This window comes from Apteryx mantelli, chromosome Z (genome assembly GCF_036417845.1).
Source record: "Apteryx mantelli isolate bAptMan1 chromosome Z, bAptMan1.hap1, whole genome shotgun sequence".
Taxonomy (NCBI): Eukaryota; Metazoa; Chordata; class Aves; order Apterygiformes; family Apterygidae; genus Apteryx; species Apteryx mantelli.
Genome location: NC_090020.1, coordinates 12,561,892 through 12,579,705, shown reverse-complemented (window position 1 = coordinate 12,579,705; position 17,814 = coordinate 12,561,892). Strand labels below are relative to the sequence as shown.

At 44.3% G+C, this 17,814-nt stretch overlaps 1 protein-coding gene across 1 annotated transcript in view; it reads left to right on the top strand.

Annotated features, from left to right (window-relative positions):
* The window catches only part of PSD3 (pleckstrin and Sec7 domain containing 3), a 107,537-nt gene extending 92,700 nt beyond the window's left edge, over positions 1-14,837 (top strand). Inside the window, exons 13-16 of the mRNA XM_067316744.1 lie at positions 3,991-4,148; positions 5,324-5,468; positions 8,809-8,952; positions 14,535-14,837. Coding sequence (XP_067172845.1) covers positions 3,991-4,148; positions 5,324-5,468; positions 8,809-8,952; positions 14,535-14,744 — 657 coding nt within the window. The 3' untranslated portion in view covers positions 14,745-14,837. The remainder of the gene's footprint in view (positions 1-3,990; positions 4,149-5,323; positions 5,469-8,808; positions 8,953-14,534) is intronic.
* The last annotated feature ends 2,977 nt before the right edge of the window (positions 14,838-17,814 follow it).

Below are 17,814 nucleotides of genomic sequence, written 5' to 3'. Positions count from 1 at the left end.
CCATTAAGCCAATTTTCAGTCCACCTCACTGTCTGCTCACCTAGCCCATACTTTATCAGCTTGCCTATGAGGATGTTATGGTAGACAGTGTTAAAAGCCTTCTGAAGTCAAGGTAGACAACATCCACTGCTCTCTTCTTATCTACCAGCCAGTCATCAACCATGCACACAAACCTCTACATCATTGCTTTCTCTGTTTATCTACCTCAGCTGTTCCCTCAAGATGCTATTCTAATATAAATACTAATAGTTTGTTGCAGCTGTGATTCCCCCAGTGGGTAGTGTGGTCTCAGTTCTGCTCTCATTTAGTTTGCTTACCAGTCTCGTTCTCCCTGTTTTACTGTCAAAGTCCATATATGAGAGTGGTTCCTAAATGATAATGACTTGAGATTTACTGGGGAGTTTATCTGGGCAGTCCTGTCTCTGTGCCCACATTTTTTTTTTTTTTTTTGTTGGAACCGTTCCAGGGCTAATTGGTGTGCTGCATTTTTTTTTCTCTATTTTTAAATGAGTGATTTGAGAGAGATGGTTTCTGAATCGGTAAGCACAGAAACCGCCAGAGGGGCTCAGTGGAAATGTTCACGATTAGCCAACTAAACATGCCTGCACAATATTATGTAAAATGAGAGATTTGACATTTGGGATGTTGGGCCTGTCTCTGGACATCTTCAGGCCAAGGTTAATTTCCTGCCTTCTGTATTTATAACAAGAGGAAATCACAACATATGAGCTTGACAGAATGTCTGTTCACTAGATTGATGTGGGATGTGAAGTGCACATGCAGAAAAGAGGTTTATAAGGAGAGGACATAAGCCTGACTTTACTTCCTTGCTAGAAATTGTTTCTGGGCACATGGTGCAAGACACAAGCCTTCATGTTGTATTTGTGCTCTTCTGAGAGGTCTGCAACATTGTAGCTCTTTGATGTGGCTTTTTATAATCCTGTGGGCTTTCGGGTATTTTTTTTATATATATAACTTTTCTCAAATGTGTTTCCTCTATTTAACAACAATGACAAAAGAAAGAGGACAGAATGATGTAAAGTCATCAGGGACAAGGCTTTCTGAAAGAAAGGATTTTGCAACCATCACACGTAGCTGAGCATAGATGCCCACCCATGGTACATTGGCTGATAAAAAGCCAAATTCCATTCTTTGGTCTGTCAGAAATGGATTTAGAAATATGCTGACTCTGGATCAGTGGAAGATGGAAAAGTCATTTTTGGGGAGTTTTAGAAAGACAAATTCAGCATGTAACTGCATTGTGTACAGCACTCACATCAGCCTTTAGTGATTCGAAGGTTGCAGTTCCTTCCTGGCCTCTCATATATTTTGCTTGCCAGTGTCTTGGTCTAAATTGAGTGAGCTGCCTTTCATTTCAGCTCCTTCTCCATGCTGATACCAGCACATCAGAGCATGTGCTGTTCTTGGCTGCATATGAGATATGGATGTTATTGCACCCTTACCATTCCCTGCCAGTTTAAAAGAGTTGAAGGCATTAGAGGAGGAATTTTGGCAGCGCACTAACATCCCTCCAGCTTTTTCTGAGATTGGCCAACTACTTTGAAGACATTTCTGGTATGCTGATCAGTGCTTGTGGAGGAGCTGGCAGAGCCCCAGCTGTCAAGGTAAATTACAGACAGCTGATCCAGTGGGATTAGCAAGGATTACCATAAACTCCATCCATCAATAAGGAGGGGTCCTTAGCAAGGACTGTTTCTGTGACTGCCCAAATGTGGAGTTCTTCTGGAACAGGTTTTAGATACCAGAGCATGTTGTGAATGTTGGACTCCTCTTCCACAGAAAGCTTGGAAGGACCAGGCAAGGCAGTAGCTGTTACTGCCTCAAGGCAGCACCTTAAGGAAAGCCAGACTGTCCTTCTTCTGAGGTCTGTCTAAGTTCATTTCCTGGCTCTAGAATTTTCCTAGTCTCCCTGGACAGTGATCCCAGTCATTTACCTCAAAGCTACCACCAAATAAATCAGCTTCTGCAACCATGAAGAAAGGAACTTGACCTGGGGGCTTGTTTGCTCCATCTTCAAGACATCCTTCAGTGCTTGTCCTTGGGCTATGGACTTCCCTAAGTCTTCCTTAAGAAGGTTTAGGGAGTGCCCTGAATGAGAGTAGGCAGAGTCCATCAGGATATGGAGGTCCCTTCAAGGCTTGCTGGCTCTCAGCAGGAGCTGTAGCAGTGAGAGAGAGGGAAGATTTGACTTCTCTCACTACCAAAATACCAGACATTGAAAACCCCTTATTTGCCGGTGATTAGGTTGAAGGCTACCTCGATTCCATCCTCTATGGGACAGTCTTCAGCCTTTCTGCTTTGTCTGCTGCCGATCTGCAGTGGCTTGTGCCCTTGTCAGGTGCCAAACTGAGCTAGTGCTGTGACCGTATAACCAGTTAGCTAACTCTTCCTTAACGTGTTGGCCAAGAGCCTGAGCAGCAGGTCCTGAGCCAGCATTAACTGAACCTCCATGGACGATTAAGAAATGTGGCAAAGGAGCGGGAAGCTTTGCACTCTCGGCTGGGAGAGTGTAGTGATTCCATATCCCCTGAAACTGACCCCAGAAAAGTGTGATGAAATCCAGCCTGACAACAGCATGAATGCCACGTAGTTGCCTCTGGCTGCAGCTCTGGTCTCTTAGCCACCAGATAAGCCCTGTAAGTTGATTCATGCACTTTAGCCTGTTCTCTTTAGGGACGGATACCTCTCTGGGTGTTCAAGCAAGGACTGCCCTGGCAGAGGGCCCAGTGTGCTGTGCTCTTTTGTCTCCTAAACTCCATCTTGTTCTCTTGTGTTCAAGGGAAGCGATCAATAACTATCACACTTGCCGGAACTTACTCTTCTATTTTGCAGCCATCGCACTCCCTCCCTTGGCAGGTGTATCAGACAAGACCGATTTCTGTGATACCACTGAAGGAGAGAAGTGGAGTCTGTTATAGCCTGCTTCCAGCCTCTCCTTAAGGAACTTGGATATATTTTCACAATTGCAGCATTGCTAGTAACTGACTTTTCCTTTAAAAAGCTCCTGGCTTGCCCTATGTTCAGCAAGCCATCTATAGGCAGGTGAACTTTAACTTAAACTCATGGCAATACCATGATTGTGCACTCCCCTGGCTCCTATCGCTCAGGAGATCAAAGACTGTTCCCAGGCTGATGCTTGTGTCACAGAGTGCTCTGACCCCCTGTTTTGTTATTTTTTGTTATGGGTGGTGCTGTTGTTGCATTGTAAATCAGGACCATTTTGTGCTTGGCACTTACAGGCCCTCAGCAGAGGCAATCCCTTCCCACAGAGTGTGCAGCTCTGGCTTCCAGAGACATTGTGTGAAGTGGTGTAACTGGGAACTGGCCTGAGAGCCTAAGGTGTTTCTTCCTTATTCCTGTAATAAAGACAACAGATGGGTGCAGGTGTAAGAAGATGTACGAAGAAATTGTGAGATGGTGTTGCATCCATCATACTGTCAGCGTGGTGACAGACTAGCTACTACTAGGTTTTTTCCTTAGCACTGCAAAGGAGAGATTTAAAGGAGGTTCCCATAATTGCTTTGTTGAGAGTGATAGGTTGGCTCCTCCATTGTGTGAGGCCTGTCTAGGAAGAAGTACAAAGGTAATTGTTTGAGAAAAATAAAAATGAGGCAGTGGAAGTCAGGAACTCGAGCAGAAACCAGCAGCTGGGAAATGGAGGTGGGGAGCTGGTCATGTAGGATTCCTGAAGTGAAGACAAGTTGTCTATAGGTATTGTGATAGTCAAATACTTATTTATCCCTGTTGCTAGCAAGCAGGTAGTGGAACTACTTCTCTCCCTTGAAAAGACATTAAAAAAAATTTTTTTAAGGTAGTGGGAACTGCAAGTGCTCAAATCATATTGCATTCGATTCATATACTTTAATAATGTTCACAGGTCTATATGGAAGAGGGTTCTTCCATTGGTTAAGGAAAGAGGAGTGTCACATGGAGAAATATATACCATTTTTCCCCTGTTAATTCCTGCAGGATGAATATAAACCAGAAAAGGCTTTATCAGAGGAAGATCTGAAGAATGCAGTTAGTGTGCATCATGCGCTGGCATCCAAGGCAACGGACTACGAAAAGAAACCCAATGTCCTTAAGCTTAAAACAGCAGATTGGAGGGTCCTGCTTTTCCAAGCCCAGTAAGTTCTCTTTTCTGAGTTGTGCCAATGGCTGAAAAAAGCAAGCACTGCTGAAGGACCTGCCTGGACAGGTTAAGGTAGAGGCTTAAGAGGTTCAAGCTGTTTATTTGATCAGAAATAAGATTAAGAGGTGATTTATTTAGGCCACACAAGTTGTTCATGAGAAAGAAACATCAGGTTTTAAGAGGCTTTTTAATCTAGCTGAGAAAAGCATAACAAGATGCAGCAGCTGGAAGCTGAAGCTGCAGGAAATTCAATTTGGAAACAAGGCACAAACTTTTAATATCCAAGGTAATTAATCATTGAAACAAATAACCAAAGGCAGTCTTGGATTGTCTATCCCCTTATGTCATCAGGTCTTAACTGGATCTTTTTAGAAGATACACTTTGGTCAGAAACAAAGTTACTATTCAATGTAGGAATAATTTGATTAAATTCTTCAGCCTGTGATATCCAGATGGAACAGATGACCTGTCTTTTGCTTCTGGCATTGAAAACCTGTGCATCAGTTTTCTACACAAGCCTGTCTTTTCCACTGAGATCCACATGAAACCTCCCAGAAATTTGTGGGGTGCAGTACAGTTGAAGCCTTAGGACATATGGCAGAATCAAGGCATCGGTTGGCTCTGTGGCATGTGTCACTTGGGTTGGATTAGGAAGAGCTGTAGCCATACTGGAAGGATGAGGACAAGAGAGATCACAGTAAGATATTCTGGCTTTGTGTTGCATGCCATTCATAACACTGCTGCTTGCAGCAGCCAGCCCTGAAAACAAAAGTTACACTGCATAAGAACATTGGCAGATTTCAATAGCTTGATGCATGAGGGCACAGTGTCAATCTTACATGCATCTGTGAGCCCCTGATGTGGTCTGAGTGAGGACACTGGAGTTGTCCCTCAGGTATGGGAGGTTCCATAAGGCCTCAGTTTCCTACAAAATCAGCAAGACAGGTTTGGGTATGCTACCTGTTAGGATGAGTTATGGACCTATTCATGAGCCAGCCTATGACTGAGATACCTGACACTAACTGCTCTCAAAGATAGGCCACAAAGCTCAGCTGTCTCTATGAACTTGTCCAGTTCTTCATTTTCTCAGTTTAAAAATGTAATTGAAAGGGAGAGAACAAGGGAGAAGAGGCTTCATCAACAGGTGTTCAATATGTATTTCTTCCTCAGGAGCCAAGAAGAAATGCAGGCCTGGATCAACAAGATTAACTGTGTGGCTGCTGTCTTCTCTGCACCACCGTTTCCAGCCGCAATTGGGTCTCAGAAGAAATTCAGTCGCCCACTCCTGCCAGCAACCACAACAAAGCTATCTCAGGTGAACTGTTTTTATCTTGAGCATAGGTCATGAAGATTTTTATGAGTGCCTGGAGTCCAGCAGGTGGTTCTTAAAATTGTTTTTTCCTGTTACCACTGGCATTTCTATTAGAAATAGGCCTGCACAGATCTCTGTTAGCAGGGTAGTTCTCTGCTTGTTTCCTGATGCAAGATTTTAAGTGGGGGAGGAGGCTTGAATATTATTGTTTTATTTTTCTGAGGAAAAGAAACAATCACCAACGCTCCTAATATCGGATGTAGAATTTTCATCCCATAGCTATTGCTCCGTAGAGGACATTTTATATACTGTCTGCCTGGTGTTTTTTTGAATTTGAGTGTTTATTGCCACTGACTGCACAAAATGTGTATACGCCTGAGTCTTTCAGACTTTTGGGGTGATAAAAGGTCAAAGCTGACTCATCATCTCTTTTAGAGCAGCCATAAAGCTGCTCTAAAATCACACCAGTGAGCCTATAAGAACAGTAGTATTGGGCCAGTCCAAGGATCCCTCTCATTCTCTGTTCTAAGGGAATGTGTAGAGAAAGGTAAGAACAGGGCGAGCATCAGTTATATTTCTCCCTCATACCTTTCCAGACTCCAACCCTTATCAGCTCAGGGATTTCCTATTTTATATATATTCATGAACATGTTTGGTCTCAACTTATATGACCATATAAGCTTTTACCATATGCAGCATCCTATGAGAGGGAGTTTCACAGCTCTATTACCTCTTGCATGATAAAACACCTACTTCTGCTTGCTTCAAACTAGCTATGTCTGATGGTCACTCTCATAGCTCTGTGTGCTTTAGGGGCTGTGATGCATGCCTGCGATTCTTCCTGCGCTAGCGGGAACCCACCACCAGCTTTGTAAATCAGGTTGGACAGGTGGCAGGAGGGGACAGAACCCGGTCCTAGGTGTATTCTCTGCTAATAAACTCCTGTAGCTTTTAAAGCCATCTCCCTGGAGAGGATTGCTTCTTAAATGCTTTTTTGCCATCATCACAGCTTAGCAACACTCCTTAGAAACCATTATCTCAGAATCTACATTTCTCTAAGGTGGTACTTTTTATGTTGGCCCTGTTTTTTCCCTCTCCATGGCAGTAGCTGTTCTTCTGATGTGATGACCGACTTTCCATCTTCTTTTCTGGGTTGAAGTTTAAAGTGTGTCTCATACGGGTTAATATTAACTAGTCTTGTCCTTGTGGTTTTACTCTTTGTTCATACAGACTATAGTTTTGTTCACCTTTTTTTTTATACTGTAGCTCAACTTGTGGTTTCAATAATTTACCCATCATCACCAAAAAAAGACTTTTTACTCATCATTGTTCTGTATGATTGTTCCATTTAGCACATTATTTTCTAGTCTCAATGTTTCCATTAAATCTGGAAAGGGAAAAAAACAGAACACAGCCCTGTGGTTTGTGTCTTGAAGAAGGCAAGACATAAGCAGTGGAATAAGATAAGCTGTTCTAGCTAAAGGCAGAAGAATGTTAAGTGTTCAAGGCAGATAAATTCAAAGACAAGCAGAAACATGTCTGCTTTTATCTGTCAGTGTGAAAAAGCTGCCAGCAGGCTGCTTCTTGTTTGGCAGACAATAAAATATGAATTGTCAAATCTCTGGTTGTTGTTTAGGATTTGGTGGGCTGAATCATGATGCCAGTACCTCCTTCAAAGGGCCTGGTCAGGCAGAAGTCAGGATGCAGTGGGAACCTAACATGGGTGGGGAAGGGAGGATGAACATGACAAGTTATGCAAAATCATTGCGCCAAGTTTGCTTTTAGTATCTGTTCTTGGTTACTGCGAAGAGTTGTGACACAAGTATATGAAGGAATGACTGGTCTAGAAAATATCTACTAGATTTGTTTTCCTTCTTTATGAGAGTGTGCATGCACACACAAAAACACCAAAGGACTTGTGTCCTGGAACAAAGAAGTGCCGAATTAATAGTTGCTCAAAGACGTCCTGTCATCAGGAGGTGGAGAACTCATTGCAATAGAATGTCACTGAGACTGGGGATTTAGCACAATGTGTTGAAGACAGATTGGACACTAATAGAAAGAGCAAGCAGATCCAGAGTAGTTACTAACAGCAACAAGAATTTTTTTGTCAACCAATAGAGATTAGTTTGAGCCCTACCATGTAGAGGCGGAGGCAAATTATCCCACATATTTTCTTCTGCAGTTCTCTGTGAAAGAGATAAAACATAAGATTAGCTGAGGCTCAACCCTGATCTGCTCTAGAAGTTTTTCCCCTTTCTACTCTTTTCTGCAGCTCTAGTTAAGTGAGCTGAGAGGTTCAGTCCTTGGTGTGATAAACACTGCAATACAGACGCGTCCGATTTAGGCTTGAACCTGCATAATGTGTAGCCACATAACTGGGGGACGACCACGGGCAGCCATCCCCTCTTCTGATGCTAAGTAAATATCTGGTAGCTGAGCTGGGCACTACAAAAGCTGACTGCTGTTATGACTCTGGCTAAGTTAGTGAGGTCTTCATGACCATGTCTGTATTTTAGAGTTACCTAAAGCAAGTGGAATTTCAGGTCCAAGCTTAGAAATGGCCAGAAGGCCATGCTACAGGAGCTAGAAACCTCCTGAGCTGAGGGAAGGGTAGCTGTTCCCTGTACAGATGGACCGGAGGAAGTGAGTGGGTTCGGGATTACGATAAAGGAAATTGCCTAGAAAGACAGAGTAGCAGCTCCTCGCTCTCTCCAGCTGCACAGTGGGATAAAAGTTGGTAGCAGCTTAGCAAAACAAGATACCTTTTGGGGAAAGGACAGACTTCCTCTTCTGGACCTAGTGCATTGTTCTGAATGAATGGAAACCGCCGACCAGAGAGCATTTGCTAGTGCAGTAATGGAAAGAAGGGCTTTGTTTGTATATTCATTCTGTCTTGGAAGGAGCTGCTTTTTATAGTAGAGACCTGAGACAGGGAGCTGAATTGTGCCCTTGGACTGACTGCATACAAGAGCCTTAATTAATTTGCCACAAAAAATATTACAGCAGAAGTGTCATGTTGTCAGTAATGCTCTCCAGAAAGCTGCTTCCATTGCCCTCAGCCAGGTGAGGGATGACAGGGTTGCTATTCTTCCCAGCGGCATCTGCTAGCTGCTGAGTTTTTTCTGCAAATCTGGCTACTTTGCCTGGACCCCTTTGAGACTGCTGTTGGGGACAGAGCTCAGAACAGGCCTTAGCAATTTAATTAAAATTAATTTAAAGAAAGAAAGAGAGAAAGAAAAAGGAACTACCTGGTACTGTTGTACAGGGATCTCTCTTTATTTTGTTTTGCTTATTGAATATTTTAGATTCTGTCACTTAAGTGCCTAATGTGTTTCTGAAGGATGAACAGCTGAAATCCCATGAAGCTAAGCTGAAGCAGATCTCCACTGAGCTTGCCGAGCATCGCTCCTATCCTCCTGACAAGAAGCTCAAAGGCAAGGAAGTGGACGATTATAAGCTGAAGGACCACTATCTAGAGTTTGAGGTATGTATGGGAAACATTATTACTTTTACTTTTTGGGCATGGTGTGGGCCAGCTGGTCACATTTGGGATACAATCCTAGAGTTCTGAGATTGCACCTTACCTCTTCAAGGAGGATTTCTTGTTAGATAGATATGTGGCAGCAATTCCAGAAGCTGGAACGTGACTTCTCCTTCTGATAAGGACTTCCAGTTACCTTAGCCACAGGCTTAGTTCCTCACCCATAAAATGGGAGATAAAAAAGACACTTCTGTGTTTGTCTGTTGTATCTCTGTAGAAGAGATTACAAGTTCTTTAGGCAGCGTTTGTCTCTTGTTATAAGGCTATGTGTTGCCCAGCATAACAGGACCCCAATCTTTACCTGAAATGACAACATTCTGTTCTAATACAGATCATGATAATTGTCTTTATTGGTATGTTTTGAAGGGACAGCTATTCTAAAACTTAGCTCATAGGCACACCTCATCAGAGCTTTTTGTACTGTGTACCAGTGACCTGGACATCAGGAGGAGCAGGAAAGGGATAGACTAAAGTATCACAGGAGAGAGCAATGCAATTTAGGCAGCTGCATTAAGAGATTGCTCTGAGGCTCAGACAGCAGCTTTTATCCGTCAGTGTGTCTGCCACATTGTAGGGCTGTGTGGAAGGGGGTGGACAACCCAGCAGATGCCTGGTGTTTTTCAAGGCTACCTGTGAACATTTTCCTGTAGAACTGCCATACAAAATGGACTTGGGTCTGAAAGGGCCCTACTCCAAATGAGTACTGCCCAGCAAGGGAAATCCATGGTCTGAAGGAGAGGAAGAATATAGGTATTTTCTCTGTAACAGTCTCTGAGAGGTTCTGGAGATAATGAGATTTGTAGGCTGTTTTTTGCAGAGAGAAAGGTCACCTACTCCACTGCTGGCAGAGACATCCCTCTTCTTCTAGGTAGGAGAGACTCCCGCACTGGAATTAGCAGAACAAGTGGCACTGGAGTAGGGGAGTGCTGGGGCAGGGTTTTCTGTGGCTTCAGGTTCTCATTCAGGCTCTAGCAGTGACATTCTCTTCTTTTACCCTCTTGGGCAATGGATGTGTATCCTGGTGGGCAGAAGAGCTGAGAGCTGTCTCCTGTATTCCCCATCTCCTGAGAGCAGCTCTGACTAAGGCTGTGGCTTGATGAGTAACGAACAGGGAGAATCTCCATCAAGACAGAAGTCAGGTTGACCACCAGAGGAGATGGTGGTGGTAACACAAACATCCACAGCTGGAATGAACCTCCCGCTCTGTGTGTTACACATGACTGTGCTGGGGGACCTCTGCTTGCCCCTGGGCTGACTGGCTGGGTCCTTCTGCTTTTGCTTAGGAAGGTTGTAATCCCTGTGATTGGATAGGACTTTTTTATAGCTCTGGGCTGGTGCAGAAGGTGAACTTGGGATTTGTTCCTAGTTTTGCATGGGGAACACAGTTGGCCAATTTGTTGTTCCATATCCTACATATCTGAGACAAACTGATGAACAATGAAGTGAGGAAGTCATGGACAGGGTTGGCAAGGAAAGAGTGCAGAATTGAACAGAGTAGATCTTCTAATCAAGTAGTGGTGAATCAAAAACTGGCTGAATGGCTGATTTCAGAGGGTTGTGATCAGTGGCACAAAGTCCAGGTAGAGACCAGTAACTAGAGCTGTGCCCAAGGGGTCAGTAGTGGGTCAAGTTCTTCATTATCGATCTGGATGATGGGACAGAGTGCAGCCTCAGCAAGTTTTCCAGTGAGGAGCAGTGGCTGATACACCAGAGGGCTGTGCTGCCATTCAGAGGGACCTCAACAGGCTGGAGAGGTGGGCAGAGAAGGCCTCATGAAGTTCAACAGCAGGAACTGCAGAGTCCTGCACCTGGGGAGAAATAACCCCATGAACCAGTACAGGCTGGGGACCGACCTGCTGGAGAGCAGCTTTGCCAAGGAGGACCTGGGGGTGCTGGCGGACAACAAGTTGACTATGAGCCAGCAATGCGCTCTTGTGGCCAAGAAGGCAAACAGCCTCCTGGGCTGCATTAGGCAGTGCGTGGCCAGCAGGTCGAGGGAGGTGATCTTCCCTTCTGCTCAGCACTGGTGAGACCCATCTGGAGTGCTGGGTCCAGTCCTGGGCTCGGCAGGACAAGAAAGACACGGACATCCTGGAGCAAGTGCAGCGAAGGGCCACCAAGACCGTGAAGGGACTGGAGCGTCTGTCATATGAGGAGAGGCTGAGAGAGCTGAGACTGTTCAGCCTGGGGAAGAGAAGACTGAGGGGGGAATTTTATCAATGCATTTAAATAGCTGGTGGGAGGGTGCGAAGAAGATGAAGTCAAACTCTTCTCAGTGGTGCCCAGTGACAGGAGAAAAGGCAATGGGCACAAATGGAAACACAGGAAGGTCCATTCGAACAGAAGAAAACACTTTCTCACTGTGAGGCTGACGGAGCACTGGAACAGGTTGTCCAGAGAGGTTGTGGAGCCTCCATTCTTGGAGATATTCAGAAGCTATCTGGACACAGGCCGGGGCAACATGCCTGAACATGGGGGTTAGACTAGATGATCTCCAGAGGTCCTTTCCAACTAGAGACATTCTGTTACCCTGTGATCTTTTTGCCATGGTCCATTGCTCAGCAGGGAGTATTGTCTGGGTTTCTAGAATTAATCAAGCCCAGGTTGGTTTTAGAAGAGAAGAGGGTGGGTCTCTCTAAAACTGATGTCAGTGTTGAACGCAGTGCTTGGATGTGCAGAGCAAGCATCAAACTTTCCTTCTGTAGAATTTTTGGAGGTGGCTTGTGGAGCTTGGGAGAGCAAAGAGTTTATTTGGTTTGGGCCAAATGACAGTAAGTTTATTTTCTATCACTTCTGGAAGCACATTGAGTTAGGATGAAATGTAGGCTGGAGTGTTGGATGATTTGGGAAGAAGACTGATGACAAAAGAAGTTGTTGTGCTTTTTTTGTCTGTTTGTTTTCTGTCAATTTTATCATGGTGGGCTTTGGAGCAGTATGCCTCAGGTATCTCAGTACAAAGAAGAAGAGCTACAGCACAGGAAACAACCTTCTTCCCTAGCGATAGCCTTGAATAATCACTGAACCCTGCAGTTCAAATGTGTGATCAACACTGCCAGGAATACTGTCTGGGCAGGCAAGTGATGGACCAACTTCTGTCAGGTGCGAGAGAAGGTGATTCAAGCTGCTGCTGTGCAAAGCTATGTGCCAAGCTTCATGCTTGGCACACATTTCACAGGACATGTACAACTGTTGGTAGGCGGTGAAAAACATGAGAGCTATCTGAAGATCCTGAATGGAAACTTTCCACCAGTTTTGGGGCTTCCTCCCCCTCCCTTCAGAACAAAGTCCTGTCAGGGCCAAGCAGGAACTGATGACAAACCTTGATGCATGAGGTCAAAGCAAAAGGGCAAGAGGCAGGTGAGGCAGCATTTTGCACTTGACTCTTTCAGGCTGAGGTGGCAGACCAGAGCTTGCACTGGTGTGCGGAGGACCGTGCTGATACATCCACAGAGGCACAGTAAAAAGGTCTAATAGTCCCAAAGGAAGCAGTATGGCCTTGTTAGGAAAGAAGAAGCCGGATTATTTTTCTGTACGCCCTTGTAATTTCTCTTCCTTAACCACCTGAGTTTCCATCATTCTTATTCCCAACAGAATACAAGTGAGATGGCATCTCCTTGTGAGGGGAGGTGAACCAGAAGTTGGCTAGTCTTTTTCAGAGATGCAGCATTGAGCATTTCTCCATGCTAGTTACCTCTTTGCTTGATGTCTGAGAATATACTGCTCCAGATGATGATTGCTCATTGTGAAAATCTCAGGTATGAGAGAAAGCTTTTGAGTGTTGTCAGGTGAGAGGTGAAACCAGAAATTTGGTGGGTGGCTACTTCATCTCCTCTTTATCATGTGCATTAAGTCTTCAGAGATAACATTGCAAAAGCCTTTGAACATTTTTCTTTTAACTTCTATGTCTTTTCTCTCTTGACAGTATTTTCCAGATTACCTTTTCTTTTTCCTTTAAAAAGAAAAAAATTCCACCGGCTTGAATACCTAGCTCCAAATGTCAGATCACTAAAAGAACAAGTTTGCAGTTGAACTTGAAAGAGAAACTTCTTAATGCATTGTTAATTGAGACAGAAATCCTGGACCCACAAAATCAGAGGCAAAATGCTCATTGACTGAAGTGTAGGGCAAAAACTGGTCCCAGGTTTCCATTCTGATTGCCAAGTCTTGTGACCCTGATGGTGTTTACTGATCTAATGAAAAGCAGAAGTTCATATGGCAATAATGTCCCCCTCTCCTTTGATTAATATTATGCTGATCCCAGGTTTAGAGCACTGGCTTGGCATCTTTTTTGCAGAGGTGTCCCGTTCATTGTGTGATGAATCATTCATCAGCCCACTGCATCATCAGACTTCTGCTTGCTGTTTCTCTCTTTCCTTTTTTATTGAGTGACACATCTTACCTGCTTAATACGTTTGTCTCTTGCATTGTGAAGCTGGAGCTCCAGATATGGAATTGATAAGAATGCTTTCCTTTATTTAATTTTTAGGTAGATTCTCTTTTGATTCTCCTTTATGAGATTTTATTTATTCAAAGGACTCTTTGGAAACCCAGTCACATTCTCTCCTTTTTTTTCTTTTCATTTCATTCTTCAAAGCAGCTCCTAAGCTTTTCTATTTTCTGCCCTCAAATAAGGTACTCAAATAAGTAGTATTATTACCTAAACTTTATTATTTTATTATAAATTGGACAAATTTTCATTAAACACTTTTTGCTCAGTCAGGAACATAATAATTTGGTGGCTGTTTTATCACTTGGAAAAAAAGATTAACAATCAGTAGAAACGTTTAATGCCCAAGCCCACTGAGATCACCTCAATACAATGCCTGTACTGCGTCATCAGTGGGTTTGTCAGGGACAGGCTATTAAACAAATGCTGTAAGGTGGATTGCTCTTTTCAGCATCTTCCACACTTGCTACCATTTTGGAGGTCCTGCAGGGATTTTCTGTTACTATACCTTCATTTTGTTGATTGTTGAGATGTTCTGTGCAGAAGGATATTATTGTGACACACAGAGCACAGGTTTTCCTGCTGGAAAGGGAAAGCACCAGTACAAGAGGCCATGGTAAACAGAACTTCTCCCAGATAAACATGCCTGTTTTGGGCACTTAATTCCCCTCAGGCCCTGTGTGAGCATGGACTGTGACTCAGCATGGCTAAGGTCAGCAAAATCTCCTTTGGTGTAGTGACTCAGAAATCACTGTGCCCCCTGAATAGCTGAGAGCTGCTGTTTAGCAGAGCGCCGGGATTTGTATGCTGCAGGAATAAGTGTCTCTAATTGTACAGCATCTTTGGGCTCAGCCTGACTGAAACCCTTTTCTACAGTGTAATATACATTAGCCACTATTGTTCATGTCCACGTTAGCCACCATTGTTCACACCTGTATGAAATGCATGGCTTTCAAGGCCAGCAGAAACCATTGTGTTACCCAGACAGTCTCTCAAGTGCTCCTGTAAATTCTTTTCCCCAGACTGATTCAGGCCTTTTTTTCTCTTCTTCTTTTTTTCTTTTTTTTTCTCTCCACAGAAAACTCGCTATGAGATTTATGTTGGCCTCCTGAGAGAAGGGGTGAAGGAGCTGCTGAATGGAGAGAATGATGGGCCAGGACTGAAGAAATCCCACTCGAGTCCCTCATTAAATCAGGAGTCTCCAGTTAGTGCCAAGGTGAAACGCAATGTCTCGGAGAGGAAGGACTACAGACCAGAAACACCCAGCATTAAGCAGAAGGTCACTTAGGGTAGAAATGACAATTAGGGGAACATCCATGCAGCAGAATACTGGTGGTCAAACATTTTTCCTTTGATAAGCTGTCATTCACAAAAATAAGTGCATCTGCCTGAATGGAGTGTTAGTGACATTTTCTATTGTATATTTTGTTGTTTCTGTACAGATTGTGGGAGGTGTCTTTGCTCCTGCTTTGCTTTGCTTTGTTAATTTATCATTTAGCAACTGAAGCACATCTTTGGGGATTTTTTTGTTTTGTTCTGTTTCTAAAGGAGCTTGGGGGAGGGGAAGACCGCTGTGACTTATTATCTGTCTCTTCCCCTTTTACCTCCTCCCATTGGCACGTGGCTTTCATCTCTCAAGTCACTTGTCACTTTATTTACGTGGTCGGTGGGAAAAGTAACTGGACAAATGCTGCAGTGTTGTGAATTCAGACTGTTGCTGTGAGAAATGTGTGCAAATAGGCAGCTGCAAAAGGCTGGTTAGAGTCTAGGATGCTGGGCATAGTGTTTTCCTGACAATGCAGAGCAGATGATACTGATACTGGTACTCAGCAATGAGTGCTTCAGTAAATAGGCACTGTTGTGTGTGGTTATGCATTGACCCTGGACCCACAAATGCGAAGGAATGAAACCTGAAAATCTCTGGGAATGCTGGGATGGCAGCATTGAAATAATTTGTTTTTCTTTCCTCGCGAAAAGTCTTCTCCTGAGGTAGCAGACTGGGGGGGTATCCAAACCCATGCTGTCTCTGTGGCCAGGGATTACCCAGCCAGAATGAGCCTGGGCTTTAAATTTATTTGCAAAGAGGCTACCGTAGATGCTAGCCATTGTAAGCATTGTGTTTTAAAGACAAAGCGTGTCTGTGTAGTTTTTAACTATACACTCTCACTTAGCTGCTATATAGAGAGCCTTACAATATATCATTCATCCATGTTCCCCCTTCCAGGAGTTTCCTTGTTGGTATGCACAGGTATTTGCAATTTCTCTGCTAGTGACAGAGTATTTTGCCTTTTCTCTTCAGGAAGGGATTCTCCTCAGATATCCATTTTCCTGCTTTAGCGCATGTTCAAGTGGAACAGGCTGGCACAGACTGGAGAATGGGATAGACTTGTGCTCCTCAGAGGACAATGCCATCCTGGCTGCTCCGCGTCTGGAGGTCAGCACAGAACAGCCTCAGATTTGGCAGATCCTCCTCTCCACCTGTGCGAAACAGCCTGTACTGCAGCTCCAACATGTTCCACCTTGGGCTATTAGGGGCAAGCTCAGGATGGAGAGAGAGGAACATGGCTAGAGATTTCCATACCTCAGAATGCCCTGTTTGCTCCACAGTTCCCTGGGTGGTCCACAGTCTGGGCACTGGCATCAGGGGATTAGACAGATGACGCAGAAATCCCTTTTTTAACTTTCAGCCCCTCCAGCTTTGAGCGCACTGTGGCGTTGTGGAGAGCGCACACTCGCCCGGTACTTAGCACCCTGGGTTTTAATCTCAGGTTTGATAGTGGCCTGCTGAGTGAGCTCAGACAGGCCTCTTCTCCCTTTACGCCTCACACATCCCATATGCAGAATAGTATAACCACGCTGGCCTTTTCCACAGAGCATCTTGAGAGGTACTGTTAAAGTATCAGATGAAAATTGTTGCTATTATTTTTTGTTGTGCCTGGCTCAGGTCAGCTTTCCTCAAGGATATAATTCTCAGTGTGTAAAGAAAAGCCAAGATCAAGACTGTTTAGAAATGTGCTGGTACTTCCAGCCCAGTAGTTGTAGGGCCACACAGATATCTCCATCAAAAAGATTACCACTGGAGTGGATTTATGTTCTGCCAGACCTCCCGAAGGGTCCAAGTCAATTAGTCTAGCTTACTGAACTGCCAGGTCAGTGGGCAGCAAAGGGAACAATCAAAGAGAGAAGGACTTTCGCAGGAGCTGAATGACTTGCCTCCCCACTGAGGACCACTGTGCAACAGTTTTCCCCGTGCTGTGCTGGCCATCAGCTGTAATGAAGACAATGTACTGCCAAACTCCAGGAAGTGTCAGAGGTAATTGATCCTCAAAGCTGCATCCCAGCAGCAGAACCAGAGGGAACTGGCTTTCCAGCGCGGTGATAGGACATGCAAGCAACGTGGCAAACAAACCTACCGCATCTGCTGCCGAGAGTGGCCTCTCAGTGCCAGTAGTCAGGAGGTCAGCACCTACCCCAGCAACATCACTGAGGACTGCCGAGGCCCAAATGGAAATTGCCAGCTCTTCCCAAGCTTTGGGGCATTGGCAATTGTGTGTGCGCCTAGTGCAGCAAGTGTCCAGGCGTTTTCCTGAAGAAGAGATGCCTCCTGGAACTGAAGCCAAAGTTGCAGAGTGCCGAGAGAAGAAATTCGGTGTAGACAGGTGCATGGTAGCACTCGCTGGAAGGGATTGTTTGGATTATTCACTTACGTGTGGTAGATCAGCAGCTCCTGGAGGGGAAACAAAGCCAGGAGATCCCTGCAGCTGTTCGTACTGTGGCGGTTGAAAACAAACAGAAGAGAGGTTACACTGAGAGGAATAAAATCTCATGGGGAATGCTGAATGCACTTATTCAAGAAGAAAACGTGTGCTGACTTTGATATTGCGCTTCATGGAAAGCATGGAGTGGAAACAAAAAAAGAAGTGTAGATTTGTAAACGGGCCCTGTTGTGACCCCCCCCACAGGAGTGTTCTCTAGATGGGCTTTTTGGAGGCAGCCTGGAACATGCCCAGAAGCCTGTTGTGATGAGAGTGCAGTGCTTTTACAGGCAAAGAGGTGACATTTAACTTTTCTTCCAGCTTTTAAAATATTCCAGCTGCCGTAGACTGCAGTTAAATTGCTGAGCTCAAAAAGGAAATGATTCCTGTAAAATGTGTTTTGCAGCTTTGGCACGGAAACTGGTTAATTCGTCTTCAAAGTCATTGCAGAGGAGATGATCTGAAGCAATACGAAAAGTTAAATAGTGAACTACGAAAGTGATTTTTTAATTTATTTTTTCAGTTTTCATTATTTATTCTCTATTTCCATGTATACTTGTAAATGGATTGTGGTCTATTTTTTACGTCTCATCTGGGCTTTAG